This window comes from Crocodylus porosus, unplaced genomic scaffold (assembly GCF_001723895.1).
Source record: "Crocodylus porosus isolate Cpor-Errol unplaced genomic scaffold, CroPor_comp1, whole genome shotgun sequence".
In the NCBI taxonomy this organism is placed as follows: Eukaryota; Metazoa; Chordata; order Crocodylia; family Crocodylidae; genus Crocodylus; species Crocodylus porosus.
The window spans coordinates 784,435-807,684 of record NW_017728909.1 but is presented as its reverse complement, the minus strand read 5'-3'; the positions used below and the strand labels follow the sequence as shown (position 1 = coordinate 807,684).

The 23,250-nt window shown below is 42.1% G+C and overlaps 1 protein-coding gene across 4 annotated transcripts in view; it reads left to right on the top strand.

Moving 5' to 3' along the window:
• Positions 1–23,250, top strand: part of NEDD4L (neural precursor cell expressed, developmentally down-regulated 4-like, E3 ubiquitin protein ligase) — a 259,010-nt gene that overhangs the window by 233,712 nt on the left and 2,048 nt on the right. For all 4 annotated transcript variants that reach the window (XM_019531744.1, XM_019531743.1, XM_019531740.1 and 1 more), the window contains 8 exons: positions 1,234–1,304; positions 3,452–3,547; positions 10,582–10,655; positions 13,685–13,745; positions 14,570–14,629; positions 16,201–16,308; positions 17,964–18,060; positions 19,004–19,076. In XM_019531744.1, coding sequence (XP_019387289.1) covers positions 1,234–1,304; positions 3,452–3,547; positions 10,582–10,655; positions 13,685–13,745; positions 14,570–14,629; positions 16,201–16,308; positions 17,964–18,060; positions 19,004–19,076 — 640 coding nt within the window. The remainder of the gene's footprint in view (positions 1–1,233; positions 1,305–3,451; positions 3,548–10,581; positions 10,656–13,684; positions 13,746–14,569; positions 14,630–16,200; positions 16,309–17,963; positions 18,061–19,003; positions 19,077–23,250) is intronic.

Sequence of the window (23,250 nt, the reverse complement as noted above, 5' to 3'; positions counted from 1 at the left end):
CCTTCCCCTCCCCAAGCCCCCCAACCCATGGCTGGTTCCACCTGCCCCAGCTCCCAGTGCTTTAAAAAAAAGCTCCCACTCACCAGCTCCTGCAGCAGCCTCAGGGCTTTGGGGGGCCCATGTAGAGCTCCCCTATGCAGCATGGGGCAGTGGGGGGCAGCAGGGATTGCCCTCCGCCTGGCAGCACCTGGTGAGTCTGGGCTTTTTTTTTTCCCCCCCCAAAGTGCTAGGCGCTGGGGCAGGTGGGGCAGCCATTGCTGGGCTGGGAGAGCAGGTGGGGAATGAGCCTGGGCAATTCGGAGATTCGGCAGCAGCCGAATCTCGAAATGGATTCGGGACAGTGGTTCAAATCGCTGTCCCCTGAATCGGCTGAATCCAAAGCAAATACTAGCTGTTTCGCACAGGCCTAAGTAGAAGCTGTTGCAATAGGCTGAAAAACTGGGCCTTTGGTGCTGTGCTTAGAGAAAAGATGAGAAAAAGATGTTAACTTGAACTGTACTAAGAGAAGGAAATTTCTTTACCATTGGCAAAACCAGCAATATTACCACAGTGTGCTTAAGCCTGAAAAATCTATACCTTGACCCGGCATGCAAAAAGTGGTGGTGGATTTTGTACTCATCTCTTGTCCATGAGACTGAGTTTATCATTTTAGAAAATCATAAGGAAACATTCCTAAATGATATCCTAAAAGTACTGCAGTGCATCATACAGGAATGTTGATTTTGTGTGCAGTGAACAGTGCTAGTGCCATTTATACTCATTTTCTTTAAAACGCTCTATAGGAATGACAGTGGATAGATGGATTCTGAGTTATGGGTGCATTGAGTATGTGGAGAACTGCGAGTAGTGATCACTTGTAATGAGGACAGTAACCTTGGCACAAGATGCTTCCTAGGAATTGTAATGAGTAGCTACAGTTAATGGTCCTTTCCTAAATTTCAGGGTGTCGGTCTCTTTGCAGGTTGTTAATCCCCTAGAAATACCCTGTCTCTACTATTACTACTGGAATACACTTTACACATCAGTGATTGCTGCTTATAATGCTTTCTGTTTTACACTTACTACTCTGAGATCAATGTGGTATTTTTACTTCTATGTGTCTATCCATATTATTTCTTTTGAAGGTGTAAAAACTGCTTTGCTATAGCAATAAAAGATATTAAAAAACCGGAAACGTACAATTTAAAATTAAAGCTAGGTACTTCTACTTGCATTCTCTGATTCATTTTTTAGGCTTTTTCATCAGGCCTTTTTATAAGATGATGCTGGGGAAACCAATAACTCTGAAAGACATGGAATCAGTGGTAAGTGAACATTTAAATCTTATTACTATTGTCAATGATGTGAAATTCTTCTCTGGGGAAATTATAAAAGCTAATACTTCCAGTAAAAATTGTGTAATGACAAACAAGCTTAGAGCTGTGAGAATTTGGGAACCACACCTGTCTCTTTTAAATCAAGTAGTCATTTATGTCTGCCACAGTACTGATTATTAGAGTAGCACACTTAAAATGGGGAGGTGGGAAATAAGTCAGTAAGGGAAAACAATATGAGATAGTGTACTATGCTTTACATTTTCTACTATGTCGCTTCTCTTCCCACTATTAGTAGAACCACTGACAAGTGGTATGTTCTACAGCTAAGCAGCTCTGATATTGGAGGGGAGGATAAGTTTTGGTTTGCTAAATTGACCTAGTCTTTCTGAAGAAAGCAGAAAAGTCAGTCATAGTTGTGGAGGATGAAAAAGGTAGTCATCTGCTGGATAATTTTCTACTCGACAGACTCAGTGCCTGTAATATAAGTATTGTTTTTATTTATGCCTCTGATCCTTCCTTTGTGCATTTATCAGTCCCCCCAGTTCCTCACCTGCCCATGAAGTGGTGTCAGGCTCTTCAGTACTTCGCCCTTCTAAGGGAAAAGAGATTTTTTTCTCAATAGTTATAGGCTCACTGATACTGCCTAATGCTAATTTGGCTAGCATTTATTCATAGAACAGGAGTTCACATTGCAAAGTAAAGGAGCCTTTGAGATGTAATATCACTTTCCGCCCCCAGCCTAGACATAATATGTATCATGGTTGAAAAATTCTAAATATTAAATATAACTAATAACTAGTTACGTGATGTCCATGAAGTTGTGGTCTCAATTAAGGCAGCGTGCTGATATTATTCCTGTCTCCTTCTAATTTTTTGGGTTCTTTCTAATTCTCCCATCATAACCACTGTTCAGTATCTTTCCTGCATCTTACAGATCTATTCTGAGATCTATCTTGGGGTGGCGAAAAATCATCCTAACCTAGGGGCTTTCAGCCTTTTTGGATCAGTGTAGCCCTGGCGGCCAGATGTGGAGCCTGGGGGGCATGTGGCCAAACACGGAATGGCAGCAGCCGCCGTGTGCAAGCTTCCCCCGTGTCTGGCCGGATAGGCGGTGGCAGTGTGGGGTGGTGCATTTGTCCCCACCCGCTCATGCATACCCCCTAGGGCCTTCTCAAGTATCCCTGAGGGTATGTGTGCCCCTGGTTGACACCCCCTGTCCTAAGCTATTGCTCTTCCTGAAATTAGATGCAATACCAACTCTCCCGATTAGCTGTTAGCTCTGCAACGGCTCTTCTGATTTTCTTGACGGTTTGTTCAGTGGAAAAGAGCTGGACACAATTGATTTTTGATCTCAAGTGTCATTGCTATTTTTCAATCACTGGCACATTGCAATGAAAGCATTGCTTTAAAAATGTGCTTAACCGGCTTGACCTCTGCTTCTTCTACCATCATCTTTGTCACAATCACTAGGCTTTAGCTGGCTAGTTCTTGCATTAAGGACACATGCATAAATCCTATTCTGATCTTATTTTAAATGAAAACTTTGCATTTGGTCTCTTGGCTCTTGTTCTTAACTTTAAAATTTGTGGTCACATTTACAGGTGAGGTTTTCCATTTTTCCTTTTGGCTTGTTCCGCAAGGACAAATGTTATAATATGAGCCTTCCAGAAAAATACATGGGATCTTGTTGTGGTTGAACTTTTTTAAGGTTTCATCACTTTAATTATAAACAATTTAATAGAACTATCAGCTTTAATACAGTGGTGATCTTTGTTATGTATAATATGAAGCTTGGTCTAGAAGTAGGAAATACTATCAAGCTTTTATACTTTTCTAATTTGAGGTATTTTTTGTGTGACTAACATAATCGTGAACAAATTAAGGCACATATATGAAAAAAACATAGTATTCCAGATTGGTATAATGTAAATTAATAATGCAAGTTGTCTGATCTCGACTATATTAAACCAAAATCCAAGGGAAGATTTTATGGATATCAGTCTGTTTTCCTTATTTCTAGAGACTTGATTTTTAGGTTTATTTTTATTTCTTGCTTGAAACTAGATTCTAATAGTCTATAAATATAATATTTTTATTCTCAAAAACTGCTTAACTAACCTATGCTGTTGCTATAGGATAGTGAATATTACAATTCCTTGAAATGGATCCTGGAAAATGACCCAACAGAGCTGGATCTCATGTTTTGTATAGATGAGGAAAACTTTGGACAGGTATGTATGGGTTATCAGAAATTATCATTAATGTGATTTCAGAATGGTGTTTTCCTCCTCCCTCCCAACCACCTCCAACCACTAATATTTTCACAATGGGTAATTTAAATAGCATTTAAGACATGTATTAATAATGTCTATTCATATGCAGGGTTCAAATTGTAGTCTTTCTTTCTTCCTAGGCTAACTAAAATTATAGGAGAGCTAGAGAAGGCCAGTGGTGAGAGGTGCTTCTCATCCCAAAGCATCAGCCCTCCCAGCAGATTAAATTCTGATGTTGGCTGCTACTGAACAAAGTGTTGTGCAGTACTTGTCTTAGAAAAATATGGCCTCTATCTGGGACATTCAGGGTTGTAAAGAAAAGGAGAAAGTCTATGCTTTATGGTTCTGGTAGAACCGTAAACATTTCTCTGTAATGTTAAGTCCAAGGTGGTTCAGGAAAGGAGAATTAAAGGGTGGAATTAAAAGTCAGACATTGTGCTTTGGTTAGCACATTCATTAGGCAGATAGCACAGAAAGAGACTTTGTATCCAATAAGTCTCTTGCAAACCACAGGTGTAACACCTTGACATGCATTTAGCAGTCAGATAAGACTAAAGAGAAATAAGTAAAGTACAGCTCATCAATAGAAGTTGCTCTTCAGTTTTCTGGTGCAGCAACATATCCTTAAACCAGAGATGCTCAACCCCTGGCCTGCAGGGCAGGTCCAGTCGCTGGTACTGTGGTGCTCCCTGCAGTGGAGGAGCAGTGGCACCACTCCGCTGCTGCAAAATTTCCACACCCATGCAGAGCCCCATGGGCCAGATTGTGTGGCCCTGCATACTAGATTGGGTGTGCAGGCCCAGATGGGGGCAGTGCAGTTTGATCCCAGTATGTGGGGGCTGGGTGGGGCAGTATGGCCTGATCCCAGCACACAGGGGCAGGGTGGTTCAGGGCCCTGCACCTGATCCTGGTGGCTGGGGTGGTATGGGGCCTCAGACCTGAATCACTGTGTTGGGGCCCGCTGAGGCAGCATGGAGCATGATTCTGATGCAGGGGGCAGAGTCTGACCCATGGACCATTCCCACACCACTCATCTGGCTTGCAGGGCCAAAAGGTCAAAAACTGTTGCCTCAAGCTATTATAGTTTGTCTCAGTGTTATCAGTTGGCCCCTGAAAATCGCTGATCTTATTTTATCAAAGCATACTTCATGGGTATAGACCAGTTTTTGAATGGAGGTGCTCTGAGGTGGTCCTTGGCCAGGTGTTGCATATAGAAGCTTTGTGTGCAGATACAGGCTTTGAGTTTTCTCCATGAGGGTGGGAAATTAAATGCATGTGATCTTTACTAGTAAATCTGCCTCAGCTGGTAACTTTTTTCCTCCCTATTACTGTTGATTTTAACTAGCTATGGAGTTTAGATATTTCACAAATGTGTGCAGGCAGCTACATCTTTTTAAATGACGCAAACATCCCACATTTTGTCTAGTAACGTTTATAATTCTTTGCAAATATACTTTGTGTGTGTAACACACACACACACACACACACACACACACTCTGGAAGTTTTGGGAATGCTTTGACCTAGTTTTTATCTAGTACTACTCTCACTACTGCAACTTCTACTGTTTCATTTTCTAAAAACATAAGGAGAGCATTAAACAATAAGCTGAAAAGTAACATGATGGGTGGAGCTTCATTTTTGTCTAATTTACCTCCCTTTAGGTATAGGATATTATTCATAATGAATCTCATTTCATCTGTAGTCATCTCTGACTCTAGGTCACTTTGGTGTCATTTCTGTTCCTTTAGTAGTAAGGCTATTTTTATGCAGAGACAATTTCTTTTTATTGTCTTCAGCCATCTGTTCTGACTGTAGATGACTTCGCAGGTTGGTTTCATTACTGTCTCTGCATCCCACCGCTCTTTCAAAACATGCTTATTACCCCTACTTTTGATGTCATCAGCAAATTTGATCTTGGCTTGATACTTCTAACTGAAAAAAAAATGACAGGTTCTGTTTTTTTATGCAGCAAAATTCCCATTGAATAGTCAATGGGACTATCAGCACACACTGTGAGAAGACTAGAAATTAGATGCAAGCACAGTGGCATAACTAGAGCAGGCCAAATAGGGCAAAAAAGAGTGGCTGCTGTCCCTGTGCCCTGGCTGCCCAGCTGCCTCCCTACACTACTAGGCTGGTCTAGGACGTGTGTCTTTTCTTGTTGCAGATTATGTGGAAATGCTTTGTGTAGCACTAGTAGGCAGCAGGCCACAGTTTGAGACTAGGCTGATTTATTATGTGTATAACTTAGCTTCCTTGCTTCTCAGTATCACTCTCATTGGGAATTTCGTTATCATATTGTACTGGATGCAAAAAAATGTAATATGACTTCTTCTGCATGGCTTTTGCCATATTCAGGATATCAAAACTGGTGAATGATTACGTAAATTGTACATGTATAAGAATTCTGTAAAAGGTGGCATTGCCCATATATGTGTTTTGCATGTTGAGTTGTTTTCTCTTCACCTTCTGTAAAGGAAAAACTGTTTTCTAAATGAATCCATTGAAGAAATGTTTAGATGCTATTTACAATATTTCTTCAGATCATCTATCCAAAAATGTGCTTTTTTCCATATTTGTTTTTGGTAACGTGGTATACTAGTGACTCTGTTCTGTTGTTTCTCTTGTCAAATAAAAACTTCAGTTTTTAGTGGCAACACAGCTTCCAATGCTATATTCTGGGTGTGCTGCCACTCAATCTTAAGGTACCCAATTAGGGAATAATAGACTTCATATAAACCCATTCAGTACCTCTCAGCTGAGGTGTACTAGCTCTAATACTGATCTCTCTGTGTGTCTCAGGAGCTGGACTAAGACCAGACCTCCTGTTAGAAAGACTAGATGCCCAACAAAACTATCTCAGATTTATCTGACTATAGTCATTTCATTGTGATAGAAAAGGGAAAATGCTGCTTTCACATTCAGCATTCATCTATTCTTCTGGTTGCATGATGCTGATAATATATGGCAGCTGAGTCTTTAGTTGACAGTATTAGAATTTTACCTTTTTCTTCAAGAGAAGACCTACAAGTATGTTAAAAGGAAGTCATTTAGGTTGCTAAGTCAAACGTTAGAAAGTTAGGAAATGCTATATTTACAGTTAGCTCCATAATGTTAGTTCTCTCTCCTGTGGGGAGGTAATAGTCTTTTGGCATACTTTTTTTTCCTCCCCCGAGGACACCTATATCACTGTCGTTGCACAGGTCAGCTACAGAACATTGCAGAATTGAGGTTGTGTGTAGGTTGCCCACTAGCCTATTCTTATTCTAATTTCTTCTTTAATGAAGGATTTTGGCAACTATTACAAATGATTCTCATTTGTTAGGAATGTAGGAAGGAATTACACAGTAGCTATTTTGAAGATGCAAAGAGCCTAACAGGTTCTTTAAAAATAGGAAAAGAAAAGACCTGTGTTTATGCCATGTTCACAACTCTTAATGACAAAGATATTACTTGCCGTTGCCTAAATGCTGCATAGTTTCTGATGACAGGAGAGGCACAGGCAACAAAAACTCACCCCCCCCTCTTCTTGCATGCCATTATTTGCATCTGTGACCTAAATATCATTATCCCACATGCTCTTGACAGGGTAGCTGGTTTGTGGTTTGCCTTTTGTTGTCTTTTTTTGACCTTCAGGGTACTGCACAGCTGGGAATCTGTCTGCTCTGAGTGCTGTACATTATTGATAGATTTTTATCACCTCTTTCCTCAGCTCCATTTTAATAGGCAATTAGTGAATTATTTCCCTAGCGACTAGGAACCCTTGAAATGAAAACGCTAAGATATGTATAATAGGGAAGTCAACAGCTTTACTGAACCAGGTCTGGGCTCCACTACAGCTCACTCTTTAAGACTTCAAGGTAGAAGGTAGCCAAGTTTAGTTACACCTGAAGGCAAACAGTGCGTGCCTGTCCTTGTCTCCCTTCTGGATCAAAAACAGTCCAATCACATATATCCTGCACTAGAATGAGTTAATTAGGTCTTATTATGTCTGCAGTATGATTAAATACCTAATCACAGCATGACCTGTGTTTAAAGTAATGCTTCTGAAGGATTCTCTGCAGGCTTGCTGCTGTTTTGCCTATTCCTGAGGGTTGTTCAGGAATGTTCAATAAATATTTTCCTAAGGCATGTGGAGAAATACTTCGGTTACTTTTTCCTCTGCAGTTGCTTCTCTGGAGCATGTTGTTTCATGCCTCTTCTCTCTGGGTTCCATCACCTACTCTGTTCGTCAGTGAAAAGATACTCATTTTATGGTGTGTGGGGTGCCCATCCCATATAGTTTTTGTTGAATTTTGTCAATTAATGTCCTTCTCTTAGACCATTGGTTGTAGTTTACTGTAAAACCTTAATCATTTCTAGTGATAAAGTATCTGCTAATGAGTGGGGAAATGAGTGGCTTGTGGGGGGGGTTCTCTTCAGCAGCTCTAGAACTGTGCTATCAGCAGAAACATTATGTAGCTAGCAATTTATTTTAACAGCAGTATTTATCATGTTCTTGTCTCTTTGGCATATCAGTTTCAGGATGGTTTGTGTTCTAGTTTTTCTTTCTAACTCCTCAAGACATTTGTCTAACACTTCTGATGGTTGTCCCCCACTTCATCTAACCCAGTGGTCCCCAACTGCTCTAGGTTGCAAGCTGTAGGGTGTCTCTAGGGTGCAGGGTCGGTCTGTGGGCTGGATCCAGCACACAGGATAGGTCCATGGGTCTGACCCAGCATGGGGTCACCATAGGTGCCAACTACTGACTTTTATTTTTACAGGGTAGGGGGCCCTAAGATGATGCCTCTTCCTCTGCCCCACCCCACCTGCAACACCTCTGGAGCAGAGTTCAGCAGAGCTGGGGGGTGGGACAGATGCAGGGTGCCTGTTTCAGGCTTGGGGCTCCTAACCATGCTGCCCTCCCCCAAGAAGCCCCATGCTAGCCAAGGTGCAAGGTACCCCCTGCCCATCCCAAAGCAGCCCTCCTGTGCCCTGCTTCCTGGGAGTGTGTGCAGCAGCAGGGAGCTACCTCCACCCCTGGATGAACCACTTGTGGCTCTGTCCCACTCCTCATCCCAGCCCTGGGCCCCATGCACCACCCTGGCTGGGCAGTGCCCCCAGGCCCAGCCCCTTCCTCACTGTGGGGGCCTCAATCTGTCCTGCTCCCTGCTCTCTCCCCTCCTAGACTTACCTTGCAGGCAGCTGGGGAAACTGCTGTCCACTGCTGCCTGCAGCTGTATTCCTGGCCACATGCATGTGTGTGGACATACACTCAAAACACTGCCTGCATCCTACTCTCTGGAGCCCCTTGGGAAACCCACCATTTCCCACTTTTTTTTGCAGTGAATGGAAAATCTGGATCCCTGCATGATACTGGCAATCTGGGATAAATGCTGTCCTGAAGTCATGCAGCTTGGGATGGGGACTTGTTGTTCGTGTTTCAGTGCTGTCCTGCCCAGTTAAGGACAGGTGGTCATCCTGCCCTCTTCCTGAGGGGGACCAGGGCCCTCAGGGCCCCCACGTACTTGGCTCCAATAGGGTCAGCATGTGGTCCTAGTCCCAGTGAGCTGAATAAGACTTAAAGCTCCTGGTCTTGGTTCCAGCCCCAGCCCCATGAATACCAGATCAGGTCTGCCATCCCAGCTACAGCCTTGCACGTGGCAGATCAGGCCCATTGCCCTGGGTCTGCAGGTGCTTCCCCAGACCTGATTATGGGGCCTTGTCACCTGCCCCATGAGGCTTGGAAATTTGGCAACATTAATTGCCATGTTGGGGAGCCCCATGCTCTGGAGGTTGAGCACCACTGGTCTAACCTGCAGTACTTTTTTTGTCACCCACATAAATAGTGTTCTGACTATTTCTTTTATTTAGCCTTTCAGTGTAAAATCTTTTGGGGGAGAATTCAGAAGTGAATTTCAGCTCTGCTTAATAATAGGGGATAGGCTCTGTGCCTAGCAATACCCTAATAAGGGACTACACATATTTGGTGGAAAAAACAGTGTCTCATTAGATCCACAGGGCACATGAGGGGATGATGTGCATCATCGACCTCTGCACTGACCCCAAACATGTGAAATGTGCCCCCACAAGCGATCTGAATAAGGAGAAATTGGGCCATAGAAATCAGTAACATCTCTTCAGGATAAAGGGGATCATTTGGGCTTGGAGAAGAGAGGAGAACAATCTAGGCTTCAGTGTCTGCAACCTTATTAACCTGCTCTCTGAATATTTGCATTGGGTTTATCTTTGGAAAAGGATGGTCAGCAGTAGTCAAAAAGTGCAGCCAACTTAATATTTCGTTACTAAATCCAAAATTAAATTGTGTGCAGATTTGTATGAAGCAGAGTTTGGTGCAGTTCAAGAAAGATGAAGGCAGTGGTGCCACCTTTACATTACTTGGTATCCAGTGTGAGTCTGTCATTAACATTAGTAGACCAGTCCAGGTGCATCTGCCAGTGAACCTACTGGTGACTGTACACAGGAAAATCCTTCCCCTGCTAGTTGAGCTGATATTGTAAAGTTGGTAGAACAGTCCAATCATCATTTAATGTCTTGGGATATGTCTGGGGGTGGGGGGAGTAATCCAGGATTCATTACACAGCCAATCTGTGTTCTTTACTCAATAAACTATTTCTTACTGAATTTCATTAATTTAATTCTTTACTAGCTCAAATAGTAAACACAAAATGTAGCCTCGTCTGCTCATTTGCTACTGAAATATGGTATATAATTCAAGCTCTTAAATCATACAGAAGTTGTCCTCAGTGACACTGTCTTTAAATATGAAACATCTCAATGCATTATTAAGTAATTTGCCATTTTTAGTAGAAAATCAAAACCAGGGAAAGGGGGGAAGAGAGGGGTTTTTAATTAAAGGAAGTAGTTGAATAGATACTTACGTAAAAAATATCTTTTGGTCAACTTCTAGCACTCTGCCTAAAGATAATATATTGTGTGGAATATTTCTGGAAATAATTTCCTGTTTTGTTTTTTTTTCTTTTGAAATAGACTTATCAAGTTGACTTGAAGCCTAATGGATCAGACATCATGGTAACAAATGAGAACAAACGGGAATATATAGAGTACGTATGTACTTATGGCATTCCTTTCAAAATCTAACAGACCAGAAAAGGGTTTTAATGTATAAGCACTATACTGTGTAATATAAATTCTGTTGGAAACAGATTGTCAGTGAGAAGAATTCTTTTTGTTAACAACAATATTCTGAGAGCTGGTTCTTTGCTTGTTTGAATTTTAGTATTCTAAATCATTCTACAGATTATACCTAAGGCTAATGAACTCCATACTGCTAGTTTTCTTTTTGATATTTTGGCAGACCAAACAGTCAAGACTTGGGTCACTATCTATTCTGGGTAGTTTAGTTACTCATATAAAATCCAAACCAGAAACAGGTCTAGATCTAAACAATAACATCATATTTGGTTGTATTCTCACAATATGTAGTTAGCATATCTTAAAAAAACAAAAACAAAACTTCACATAAAAATTTGAGGGATTTTCCACCCCCCTCCACTACCAGTACTCAAGTTGGTGCGTACTTGTACTTGCACTCACTCATACTCATATGTATATGTATGTAACTAAAAACATTGACATAAACACACACACACTATGTACACATCTACATTTAAGTGCGATTAAATTTAATGTGCATTAAGTGATTTTTGGCAGGTGTCTACACAGGAAGGGACTTGGGACTAAAGTTAGTCCCAGGTCCTTGCAGTCCTGCCATGTGCCCGTGTGGCCACCAAGGGGAGCTCCAGCCTCTGGCTGCATGGCTGCCAGCTGAGCCAGCACCTGACAGCCATCTGGGAAACTGATCCCTGGCTAGCCTCTTCCCTGTCCAGGTGCAGGGGCAGCATGCAGTGTAGGGGCAGCACACGGCAGAATTTAAGAGTCATGGAATCAGGAGGACAGCAAAAGGGTGCATACATCTGTAGCTATGGGATGAGAGAAAGCCAGAGGATATCTGCCTTTATGGTCTAGTGCCAGGGTGGGCAATTATTTGGGACTCGAGGGCCACATAGGTTGTTTTGATGAGTTGTCACAGGCTAGATCAGCATCCCTATCCTTCCTCTGCATAACAACTCACTAAAACTCCCTATGGGGCTTTGTGTGGTTGGGGAATAGTGTTTGGAAGCAGGAGGGGTGGGCAAGGCTGAGATCATGGGGCCAAGTCAGAAAAGTGACAGCTTAGGGCCTGGGTACAGGCTGAACTGCAGTCCCCTCCCTGCACACCCTGCCATGTGGGGGGAGGGGTGTGCATGTATGTTGGGGGGGGGAACTGCTTGGGTGCTAGGTACTGGGAGCCAGCCAGGGGGTGCATGAAGCAGAGATCGCCTGGGCATGCATTCTGCGGCTGCCCCCTGTGGTGCTCCACATGGGGCCAAGCCCTGCCCAGGCAGCCTGCACCACACTCCTCTACCCTATGCCTGCCAGCCTGGCCCCAGCCAGTGCACACCTTCTGGCAGGGCTGTTCCCGGTGTGGCTGCAGCTGGCCGGGTGCTATTCTGCTCCACTCATTTCCAGCAGGAGCCACCTGGCTGACACGTCACGCTCTACCCACCCAAAGCAGTGCAGGAGGAAGAGCCACTACTGGAGGTGTGAGGAGCACAGCAGCACCCAGCTGGCTGCAGCTGGACAGGGAACAGCCCTGCTGGAAGCTGCGTGCGCTGGCCAGGGCCCAGGCCAGTGGGGCTGTTCTGCTCCCCTCACCTCCAGCAGCAGCTCCTCCTCCTGGAGCCACAGCTGCAGGCGAGGGGAGCAGAAGAGCCCTGTTGGTCCAGGCCCCGACCAGTGTGCACAGCTTCGAGCAGGGCTGTTCCTAGTGTAGCTACAGCCAGTTGGGTGCTGCTCCATGCCCCATGCTTTCAGCAGCGGCTTCTGCCACTCCTGCCCTTCTGCGCTACTCCAGACAGGCAGGCAGGCAGGAAGGAGGGGAAGCTTCAGCTGAGTGTCTTCTGCCGGAGGCAAGGGAGGCAGAGCAACACCTGGCTAGCTGCAGTCACACGGGAACGGCCCTGCCAGAAACTGCACATGCTAGTCAGGGCCTGGGCCGGCAGGCACGGGCAGGAGCACAGTGCACGCTGCCCTGGCAGGAGCAGGTTGGGCTTAGCCTTATGCGATGCGTTGCAGGGCTGCCACAGGCCGGATCCAGTCACTTGGGCCAGATCCAGCCCACAGGCCGTATTTTGCCCATCCCTGGTCTGGGGTTTAGGACAGTTGACTTAGAAGAAGGACATGCTGAGTTCTTGCCCTGGCCTCTATAGTTTTCATTGGTTAAAACCAATCAATGGAAATGCAGCCTAAAGTTATCTTTAATAATTTCTGCTTTAAACTGAATGAGTGGAATAACTTTCATAATGTCAGTGTGGAGCTGCATATATAAACATAGAAGCTAAGTCTTCAAGCAATAGGCCTTTACATTTAAATTCCTGAGCCCATATTTAAATACAAGAAGTAATTGTACACTTCCACTCCATTCATTAGAAACTGCTAGATGTTAGGTTATTTGGAAAAGAGAATGCTTATTTAGATTACTAAAATAAAGGTAGATATGAAACTAGAAGGCTAACTTTAGGTCTCTGTTTTTTTAAGATGTTAGTCATAGAGACTGTAAGCTATTTTAATCAGAGACCCGGCTGTTTTATCTTGTTCTACTTCAAATTTAATCTCCATAGGAACAAAAAGATTAATTTTGTGTCATCTCTGTACTTGTACTGAAAACCTTTTAATGATGTGAAAAGGTCATATCTAAAAAGTTTTAAGCATATGTGCAAAACATTTATTGTCAAATTCTAAATTGAAAAGATATTCACTGGAATTACTTTTTTTATTCTCACCAGTGTGTTTGAACCATCGTATTTTCCTCCCAGAGAACATCTGAGTAATTAACAAACATAACCATGTGCTCAGCAGGTTTCAAAACAGCAGCATGAATTAGATTTTTTTCCTTTTATATGCTCTGCTACTTTTATAGCAGTGTTTGCAGTGTTTCCAGCTTCTCGTTTACAGCTTCAATAGAGTAGTTAAACTATCTGTATGTTCTGTTTTATCTTCTAATGGAAGTGTTTTTGTTTCTCTACTGTAGCTTAGTCATCCAGTGGAGGTTTGTAAACAGAGTTCAGAAACAAATGAATGCGTTTTTGGAGGTAAGTTTCATTAGCTGCTGCTATCTTCCAAATGATATTTTTAGTTCATAGATATTGATTTTGATTGGACCAGATTCTTCTTTGTGTGGAATTTTTCAAGCATTAGATTTAGGATTGAGAGATTTGGCATGATCACAAAAGTACTTAATGCTTAGAAAAGTTAGTAAAATCATGGAAACATTTTTAGAGTTTTTTGTTCTCCAGCATTACACCCCCTTCTTTGAAATTTAAGTAACGTCTTTGAAATTAAGTAATCCCAGACTTCTAAATGATAGATTTCTAATGCTGCCTCTCTCCTGAGGGACCCTCAGCCATTCTCTGTTCTCAATGCCCTTCCCTTCTGCTGCTGCCAGCCATAAATACTTGTGTGCCCCACTGCTTTCCTTGCAATCATGGATCCTGGAACACAGCAATCCACAGATCCTACATTTTGATACTCCCTTGAGTATTTCAAATTTCACTGCAGCTCCGTCTGCTGCCACACATTTTTTCAGGCTCTGGCGTCTTTGATATTGCAATAGTCACTAATTAACAGAACACCAAATTGGTTTCAACTGGTTCCTGCTCCTGCCCAATAATTTACTCATCAGAATAATTTCCTGGTTTGTCTTTTATGCAGTCCACATAGTAGTTAAAGCTGTTGGGAGAAGACAAAAATTCTATTCCCCCATGCATCTGTTGGTTTAAAAATCCTCTGGTATAGGAATGTATGTTAATCTTGAGGAAGATTACTCAGAAATTAAATATTATCAGCCAAATAAACATTAGATAATGTTAAATCTATCACTAAGAAAATACTGAGTTTTGTTTTTTCTTCCTTTCAGGGATTCACAGAACTCCTACCTACTGATTTGATTAAAATTTTTGATGAAAATGAGCTGGAGGTTAGTATTTTCAGATGACTTGGAGACAGAAGATCAGCACTTCTCATTATTCTTAGATATTCTCCATTCTGGACTGAACAGTTGAAAATGGGTGGGCGAAATGCGGCCTGTGGGCTGGAACTGGCCGACCAATTGATTGCACCTGGCCCACAGCGCTCTGCATGGGGCTGTGCTCCCACCTAAGTCAGTGTGTGCCGCATGCCCACCCCACACCCACTGATGGCCCCAGCCAGTGCTCACAGCTTTCCAGCAGGGCTGCTCCCACTACTGCAGCAGCTGCCCGGATGATGGTTGGCTCGCCCCATCTCCAGCAGCTTCTCCTCCTCTTGCTCCTGCTGTAGCACTCCAGGCAGAAGGTAGCACAAGGAAGCAGTGGTGGCTGTGGGGATGTGTGCTGGGCATCATGTGCCCAGCCGGGCACTGGGGAAGCTGCAGCTGGGCAGCTTCTGCCCCAGCACATGGGGCTCCAGCTCCTGGCTGCCTTCCACTCACTTGGCTGGCTGGAGCTGTCTACTCATTGCACTGGGTGGGTGGAAGGCAGTGTGGGCTGCCCCAGGAAGGAGCAGGTGGGGCTCAGCCATATGCAAAATGCCATAGGGGCATCCATGGGTGGCAGGGTGGGGACAGACATCACCTGTACTGCACTGTCCCCATGACCTCTGCTGCACATACCCGCTGCCCTCCATCGCCCCTCCCCCCCACTCCCCAGCCAGCTCCTGGAACCTAGCACACAGGCAGCACCGCAAATGCACACCCACCCCTCTCACAACCCCTCAGCCTCCCCAGACACAATATATGCGAATAAGACTGTATTTTGAGCTATTATGCAATTGCTTCTATATACACTACTCAAATCTAAATCAGGACAAAAAAATCTTTTTTGCAATAAAATTAAAATATGTTATAGTAGATGTTCGATTTTTAGTATATGATTTGTTTCTTACCTATAATTTGTTGAAATATCTTTTGAAAGATTTTTTGTGCGGCCTTTGACAGCTCATCAAAACTCGTTAAGGGGCCTGCCAGCTGATGTAATTGCCCACCGCAGGTCTAGAAGTACATACTGGGAGGGGTGGGGCAGGGCTGATACACTAATTAGTAAGGAGTGGGAAGGTTTTCTTTCTAGTTATTTAGTCTAAGGAATCTCTTTTTCATATAACAATGACTGGAGGTTAGGGAAGTGCTTTTCATTGAATTGAAAAAAATATATACTCCCTGATTAAGTGAGATGCCTAAGTATGTGCATACCTTTAAAGCATCTGAATTTAAATAGCTTGTTGACCCAGTGCCATCATTATTATGCTAGCAGTTTGTGTGGTTTTATGTTAAATGCAATAAAAGATGTAGTCTGTGCTCTGTGGAGCAACCATATTAATTATAGTGTCCTCTGCACTACAGGGGCATAAAAATACTTTGAGAACTCTATTGAGGAAACAATACGACTTCTCTTTGCATTTGTATTTCCATTGCTTAGCAGTGTAAAATGGGGAGACAGCAGAGGGAAGGGTTAGAATAGGTACAGTGGTTTCCTTACTGTACTATTTTCTATTAACAATTACATCTATATATAGTTACTAATGTGTGGCCTTGGAGATGTTGATGTTAATGACTGGAGACAACATACGATCTACAAGAACGGATACTGTCCAAACCATCCTTTAATCCAGTGGTTCTGGAAGGTAATACATTTACCACATTCTGTTTATTATACTCGTATTTCTGAGAGTCAAATGTACAGCATTATACTGCATACAGTACTGTCAGGTCTGAGGTTTTTATCCTCAATGAGGGTGCTGAACAACATTTATGCAAGCTGGACAGCCATGATGAAAAGCTCCCAATTACTATTGATGCATGTCTTAGTAGATAGAGTAAATTAAATCTAAATACAAGCCATGAAGTTTGAATTTGGGGTTTAGGTTCAGGCCTGTCTCTAGCTGAATGACTTGTGGTGTAAGGTCTCTGTAGGGTTACAGATGTTCATAGAAATATAGATGTAACGATGGCCATTAAACCCAGCTGGGTTTGCTTGTTTATGTTCTTACATAACAACCCACATCCTACGCCTAGTGTATCCTTGTGCATACTGTTTAACCCTATGATATGTGTTTAGTTTTTGTAAAATTTCTTCATTGCCTCATGGAAGAGGAGCTATTTCCTCTTCCCATTAACTGATGCCTCTATACCTACAGTCCATTTTGCCATGGGAAGGTCAGTCTGATTCACTCTCTGCTACCATAACTGGGTTTCTTCTAGCTCTTCTGTCTTCCTAGTTTTCTCCACATAATTTAAATCCATCTGATGCACACTTCAGCTAGCCAGTGACTTCTTAATATTACTGGATTTTTGCTCCCCTCAAAGAATTTTTGCTTCCTCAAAGAAGAGCATGTCTTCTTTGAGGAACAGGAGAAAGGGATCCATCTTGTTTCCTGCCCTGTGTTAACCTGTGCCTGTACCAGCATGGGGGTCTAACCTATCAGTTTAGTTTGTGTGATCAGCCCTGAAATTTCATTCTTCATTTGTACTTATTTTCTTACTGGAAGATGGACTTGTATTTCTTGGGCTATTTCATGAGGAAGGCAGCAGTGTCTGCTTCGTTAAATGTGAGCTCCTTCTTGGAAGGAGCATAAAGAATGAAAAAGTTGGGACTATGATTCTAGAAAATGTCATGGAGATGTTTGTCATAGGTAAAAGCAGCAGATCAAAAACATGTCGATGCTTTCTTGCCCTTTTTATATATCAAGGGGTTAGAATAGCCATAATAGACGGATACAAGCCTACCACCTCAGAACAGTAAGATGGGTAATAATTTGGCATTGAAATACAGTGTCCACTTGGTTTTCTTTTCCCTTTTGGATTCCTGCTCTGTTATCTGACTCTAGCAAATATATCGTGTCTGTTAAGTGAAACTAATCAAATATCGTAGAACAGAGTAGCCACTATTTTATTCAGTTTTGAGGAATCTCAGTCATTTGCTTTTCTGTAATCTCCTTCCATTAGGAAGATTACTGATGCAATTCACCCACTTGGTGTGCTGTAGCAGTTTGTACAGATTGTACCAAAAAGACTGCCAGTTCATCCAAACCACAGCAGACAGCTGTATGACGTTTTCTTTTTAACAGTGGCAACTGAGAGAAGTCTCTTCGGGCTAAGACTAGACAGCCTGGTTTCATGGCTGTGGTCATAAACACTGTATGGCTCTGTCTTTTTGAAGTCTGTTGTCAAGTTCCTGCAATATAAATAAAAATTGGTTAAAAAAAAAAATCTAGCTGATGACAGCCCATCCTGTGGCATGAAGTAAAAAAGCATAGTGACTGTACATATTTGTTAATAGGCTGTGTTACTGATGGATGCTGAGAAACGTATCCGGTTACTGCAGTTCGTTACGGGGACATCACGAGTGCCTATGAATGGATTTGCTGAACTTTACGGTGAGTTAATAATGGATTGATCATAGGTGTGTCTAAGCTCTAAAATCTCTTTTCTCTGAAACATTGAGACCATTGGTGCATGTGATGAGATCAGATTCTATTCCACCCTTCAAATGGACTTAGGGACCTGCATGCAATCCTGTTTCACTCTACCCGAGTCCCTGAAAAACTGTTATTACAAAAGGTAGTTGGGTCCCTTCCCCCACCCCCTGCTTTTTTGTGACCTGGCCATATGGGTAAGATGGCAGTTTTTACATTCGTTAATTTTTAGAGACCTAAGCAAGATTTTCAGGGACTTGAGTGAGGCATAAAATAACACTTGGGTGCCCAAGTCCACTTAAACACATAAGAGGTGGAACAGAATTTTGCCCCAGGTGACAGTCGGAAAACCTATAAATTAGGGGAGCCAGGGAAATTGTGAAAGAGATTTTGAGCCCAAGTAAACTGAATTTTTTTGTCCCTAGCTCTTGAAAACCTATGGAGACTTCTTAAACCCTCCTTGACAGGAAATGTAAAGGGATAATCAAGGTCAGGCCTGTGTGTCAGAAGCATTTCTGGTCCCACAATGACATCAGTGCATACATGCAGCTTGTCCTTGGCAGAAATCACTTTATTTCTGTATAGAGTACGTGCATGTGGTGCTTCCACGTGTTGGAAACACACAAACACGTTACTTTTGCAGCAGTGATTTGTATTCATATTTCTGGCACTCAATACATTCATTGCAGGTGTATGGAATAACAAGCGCATAGTATTTACAAATGCAGAGTTCAGTCCTTCACTGCTTTAGTGTAGCTTTCAAGTGAAATGAAATTACACAAATTTGCATCAGCTGAGAACCTAGCCTGTAATTTGTGCAAACATTTAATTGTTGGCTCTAGCATTTATGCAACCCCATCACAAATCCACTGTTTATCCTCGTGTGTTTTTACTTTTTGTCCAGGTTCAAATGGTCCTCAGCTGTTTACAATAGAGCAATGGGGAAGTCCTGATAAATTGCCCAGAGCTCACACATGGTAAGTGAGAACATAGAATTAAGGCATTTCTGGATTGTTGCACAGCCAAAAAAGAATGGACACCACTGAACAAATTTGACACTGAACTGAACTTGGTTTTCAAATTTTGCCTTTAACCTATAAAGGGACTTTTCTATAGAATTGGGATAATTTCCATCATGGCACTAACTGCTAGAAATTTCTAAGCATTTAGAGTTATGTACTCTTACAATGGCTCTGGCATGAAACCTGAAAAATTCCAGAAACCAGCAAGGCTCAGCATCAGTGAATAATAATTACTTCTCTTAGTTTTCTTTGTTTAACCCTCTCCTTCAGCATACCAAAGGTTCAGACATTTTTATTGAAACAAATATATAGATTCACTTAAACCAGTTGAAATCACACTGATACCAGGTCACTTTATTGTGGTACAGACTTTTTATGTTCTCTTGGATTGTGCTCTAAGCATACTTTTAAAGTTGGAAGGTTTCTTCTGTGCTACTGCAGCCATATTCAAATGCTTTTGTCACACAGAAGGGATTCTGCTTGTCAGCTTTTTCACCTTTATTTCACACTTTATTTCCAGAAATTGCTACCCCTAGATAGCAATGTTAATTTGGTAATTCAAATGCACCCATTAGTCTGCAAATTGCCTTAAGCACTTGGCAATTAAACTACCATGCTAATGAGATGGAACTGTCTTCTATAATAGTTTTAATGCCTTCTGCTTGAAGTTTTTTCTCTATATCAGATGTAACATATTTCATCAAATGTATGAGAAATCAGTCCTGTCAAATCCTGATCAAGCAAAGCATGTGGAACTCAGGGCCCCCTCCCTACCTTCTACAATGGTACCCTTCTATCATGCCTGTTGGATTGCTCATCCTGGTCTCTTGTACTTTTTCCCTTGCTGCCCAACTGGCCAGCTTTAAGAAGAGGGATGAGGGGTGCTCTGGGTAATGTGCAGCCCATGGTTTGGTGGTTGAAGCACTTTGTTGAGACTTAAGCGAGACCTAGAATAGAATCTGGGTCTTCTGCTACATGGACAAGAACCATAATGACCAGGCGACCCCCACTGCCTCCTTTTTTTTATTTCAGGCAGTTGCACACAGACCTGCCACAAATGGAAGTAAAATCTAAAGCTTGTATGAAGGCCTAAACAAGCTTTGGTCTTCTGGCACACATTCATTTAGTGGCACGATGGAATCTGATTCCCAATCCCAACAGTTGTGCCTTCTGCAGTGTCGCATGTGTATGGCAAGAGGCACCATTTTGGGATTCAGGATCAGATCCTAATTGTACCATTACTACTTGCCAGTGCCAGGTGAGTCCAGAATACTAATTCAGCACCAGGTGCTGGCAAATTCGGCACCAGGTGCCACAGCCTCATGGAGGCCAACAAGTAGCTGAGTGTCATCCCCAATCTTGGACAGTCCTGGGTCAGCTTCATCCAGGGCTGTCAGAACATGCGATCAGCTGTGGCTGGGCTGCTAGGCACAGGGCTTTACAGGGGGAGTCAAGGAGCTCCCACCCCTAGGGATTTTTAACCTATGGGCTCCCTCCCACTGGGAGCTTCTGATCCTCCATATCCAGCAGCCAAACTAGAATTGCCAGGTACAAAATTTAAGCTGTCCGATAGGAGAAGTGTCATCACCCCTTAACCCCTCCAGTTATCAGCCTTGGACCAGAGGTTGGCAGTCAACTAATTGTCAGTCCTGGGGCTGGACTGCACTAGGGTCAATTGATTGTTGGTTGATTAGTTGATTTTTCAGTCTTGGTTTCACTCTCAATATAAGGTGACATACAGACCAGCCATAAAAATGTTCTGTATTATATGTGGAACATTTTTATGGGTTGTTTCCCATTTTATGGCACCTTTAAATTGGATACAGCACTTCCCCATTTATGCCATGATTTAACATATTAATCACAGCATAAATGTAAAATCCGTAGAGGGGGCCTTGCATACATGACATTTAGGTGTATAAAGGAGAAATAGGATATAACCCTTGACAAAGCTAAAAACAGTAGCTCAGCAGCTCTAACAACTTTAAGATTCCTGTCAAATATTGTGAGGAAGAAAATCAGGAGGAGAAATTATACATATTTTCCCGTGTCTTAAAACAGTTGCTTGATTTTAAAGGAATCTGAATCTCAGGCCTTGGCATTCTCAAGTCAGTTCTACCACTTGATAGGAATGGGGAACTTCAGACACCGCCGGGTAAAGCATGGGGTTTTGTTTGCAGTGAGAGGTAGATGGCACAAAGGGGGAATAGGGTACTCCTGAGGGGCACAGGGAGAGAAAGAAAAGTACTTCACATTGGCAGTCCATTACTATTCCTTCCCTTGTTTCATATGTCTTACAAATTTATCACCCTTTCCTCTTTCTTTCTGAGAAACTAATGAATTGAAATAGATACTTGACGTGGGAAAGCAAGATTGGCAAAAATACAAATAGGGAGTTGATATCTCTATTTTTGATGCTAGGATTCACTTCAGAAATCTCTCCTCCTCCTCCCTCTTTTCCCCAGTCTGTAGTGCTCTGCAGGCAGCTTTTAGTCTCATCACCATGTGCCTCGATTCAGTTTCCATGAAGGATTTTATTCCCTTCCTTGGAAAGTGGGTATAGAATTAGCAATCTGAAAAATACTGAACAAAGCACAGCCACAGGAAAACACCTTGCACAGAGGCAGCTGGTTCCAAGAGGCTCCGTATACCCTTGTCATGTCACAATTCACTGAAAATCTGAGTTCACAGCTCAATTGACTGAAGTTGGCCAAAAAATGGCCAAAACCTGCAGGTTACAGGGACTAAAAACCTATGAAGCAAAAGCACCAAAAGATTAGTTACTGCTGTGAATGCTTCTTGCTTAGGAATTCCTCTAATAAAAATGTAATAAAAATTCTAGAGGGTTTTTGGGTGGATTTTAAGTTATCGTAAGATAATTTAAACAAACAAATTGAAAGTCCTTGTTTTAAATAATTGGTTTTAATCAATTCTTTCATTTGTATTGCAGTTACTTTCTTAATCAAGGCACATTCTCATTGGTTGGCATTAATCTATAAAACATACAGACTTGCAAATAGGGCCTTTATGCTAAGTTTGATTCAGGAGGTACACTATCAATGTATGCATTTATTGAAACAATTATAAAACTTGATATTTTCTGATTTGTATCAGCCATATATTACTAATATATTAGAAGATGCCAAAAGTTCTATTGTTTATTGACTAGATAAACTTTACTTATGATTAGTGTCAGGAAGTTATATTAAAGTAGTGACTATAATATAATTACATGCACAAAATGACTCGTTATTTATCTTCTTTAAACAAACAAATTATCTGGGTGTGTAAACTGCTACACTAGTCTACAAAAACAGAGTCAGTCGGAACGTAAGTAGGGGGAGACACTGTTAAGCAGAAATAATCTGCTTAGATGAGTTTAGTGAATGACCCTCATAAGATGAATGGTGATGTCTCTTGGAGTCAAGAATCTAGGGGCTTGGTCCCAACCCGTGATGACTTGACTAGTCTTTTGTACCCAGCAGCACAGCCCCCCATGGTGGCCTTCGTTCTTGGAACCAGCTGTAACAGCAGTACATGATCTGTTGTGACCCTCTTATAAAGCCTGAGCACAGGAGTTAGTTATCCCACAGATTCCTTCGCCGTATTAAAGATCACACAGCCTTTAACTCAGAGCTTTTGATGGTTGCTTATGGATTCAACTTTTTTTTTTGCTATTTAAATGTTTGAAGGATTATAATAAGTTTGGGCCCTGACATTTCCTGTGTTAAATTCATATTTCATTTTAAATGTTTTTTTAAGGAAATTGTTTCTTAGATGTTTTTAAATATTTTGTTGTTTAAAGCATAATTTAAATGAAAAAATCAAGTTCTGTCATTGATTTTTTTTTTTTTTTTTTTAATCACATCTGGTTAAAAATACTGTAAAATTTATAGCATTTAGAAGACAGGTCTCTCCTTTGTCTGTGTTTTTAACAGTATTCTGTAGCAGCAATTTAATTTTTTTGGTTTTCCATGCATATATCCAGATATCTTGCAGAACAGTTTGCATTATCCAGTAAATTCTCCAAGGGCTTGCCGGTGGACCTGCTGCCTGCCATGTGTAGCTATCTCCAGAGGGTAGATGAACATCTGTCCTTTAAATTCAGTGCATCTCTGCTGAAGCTCTG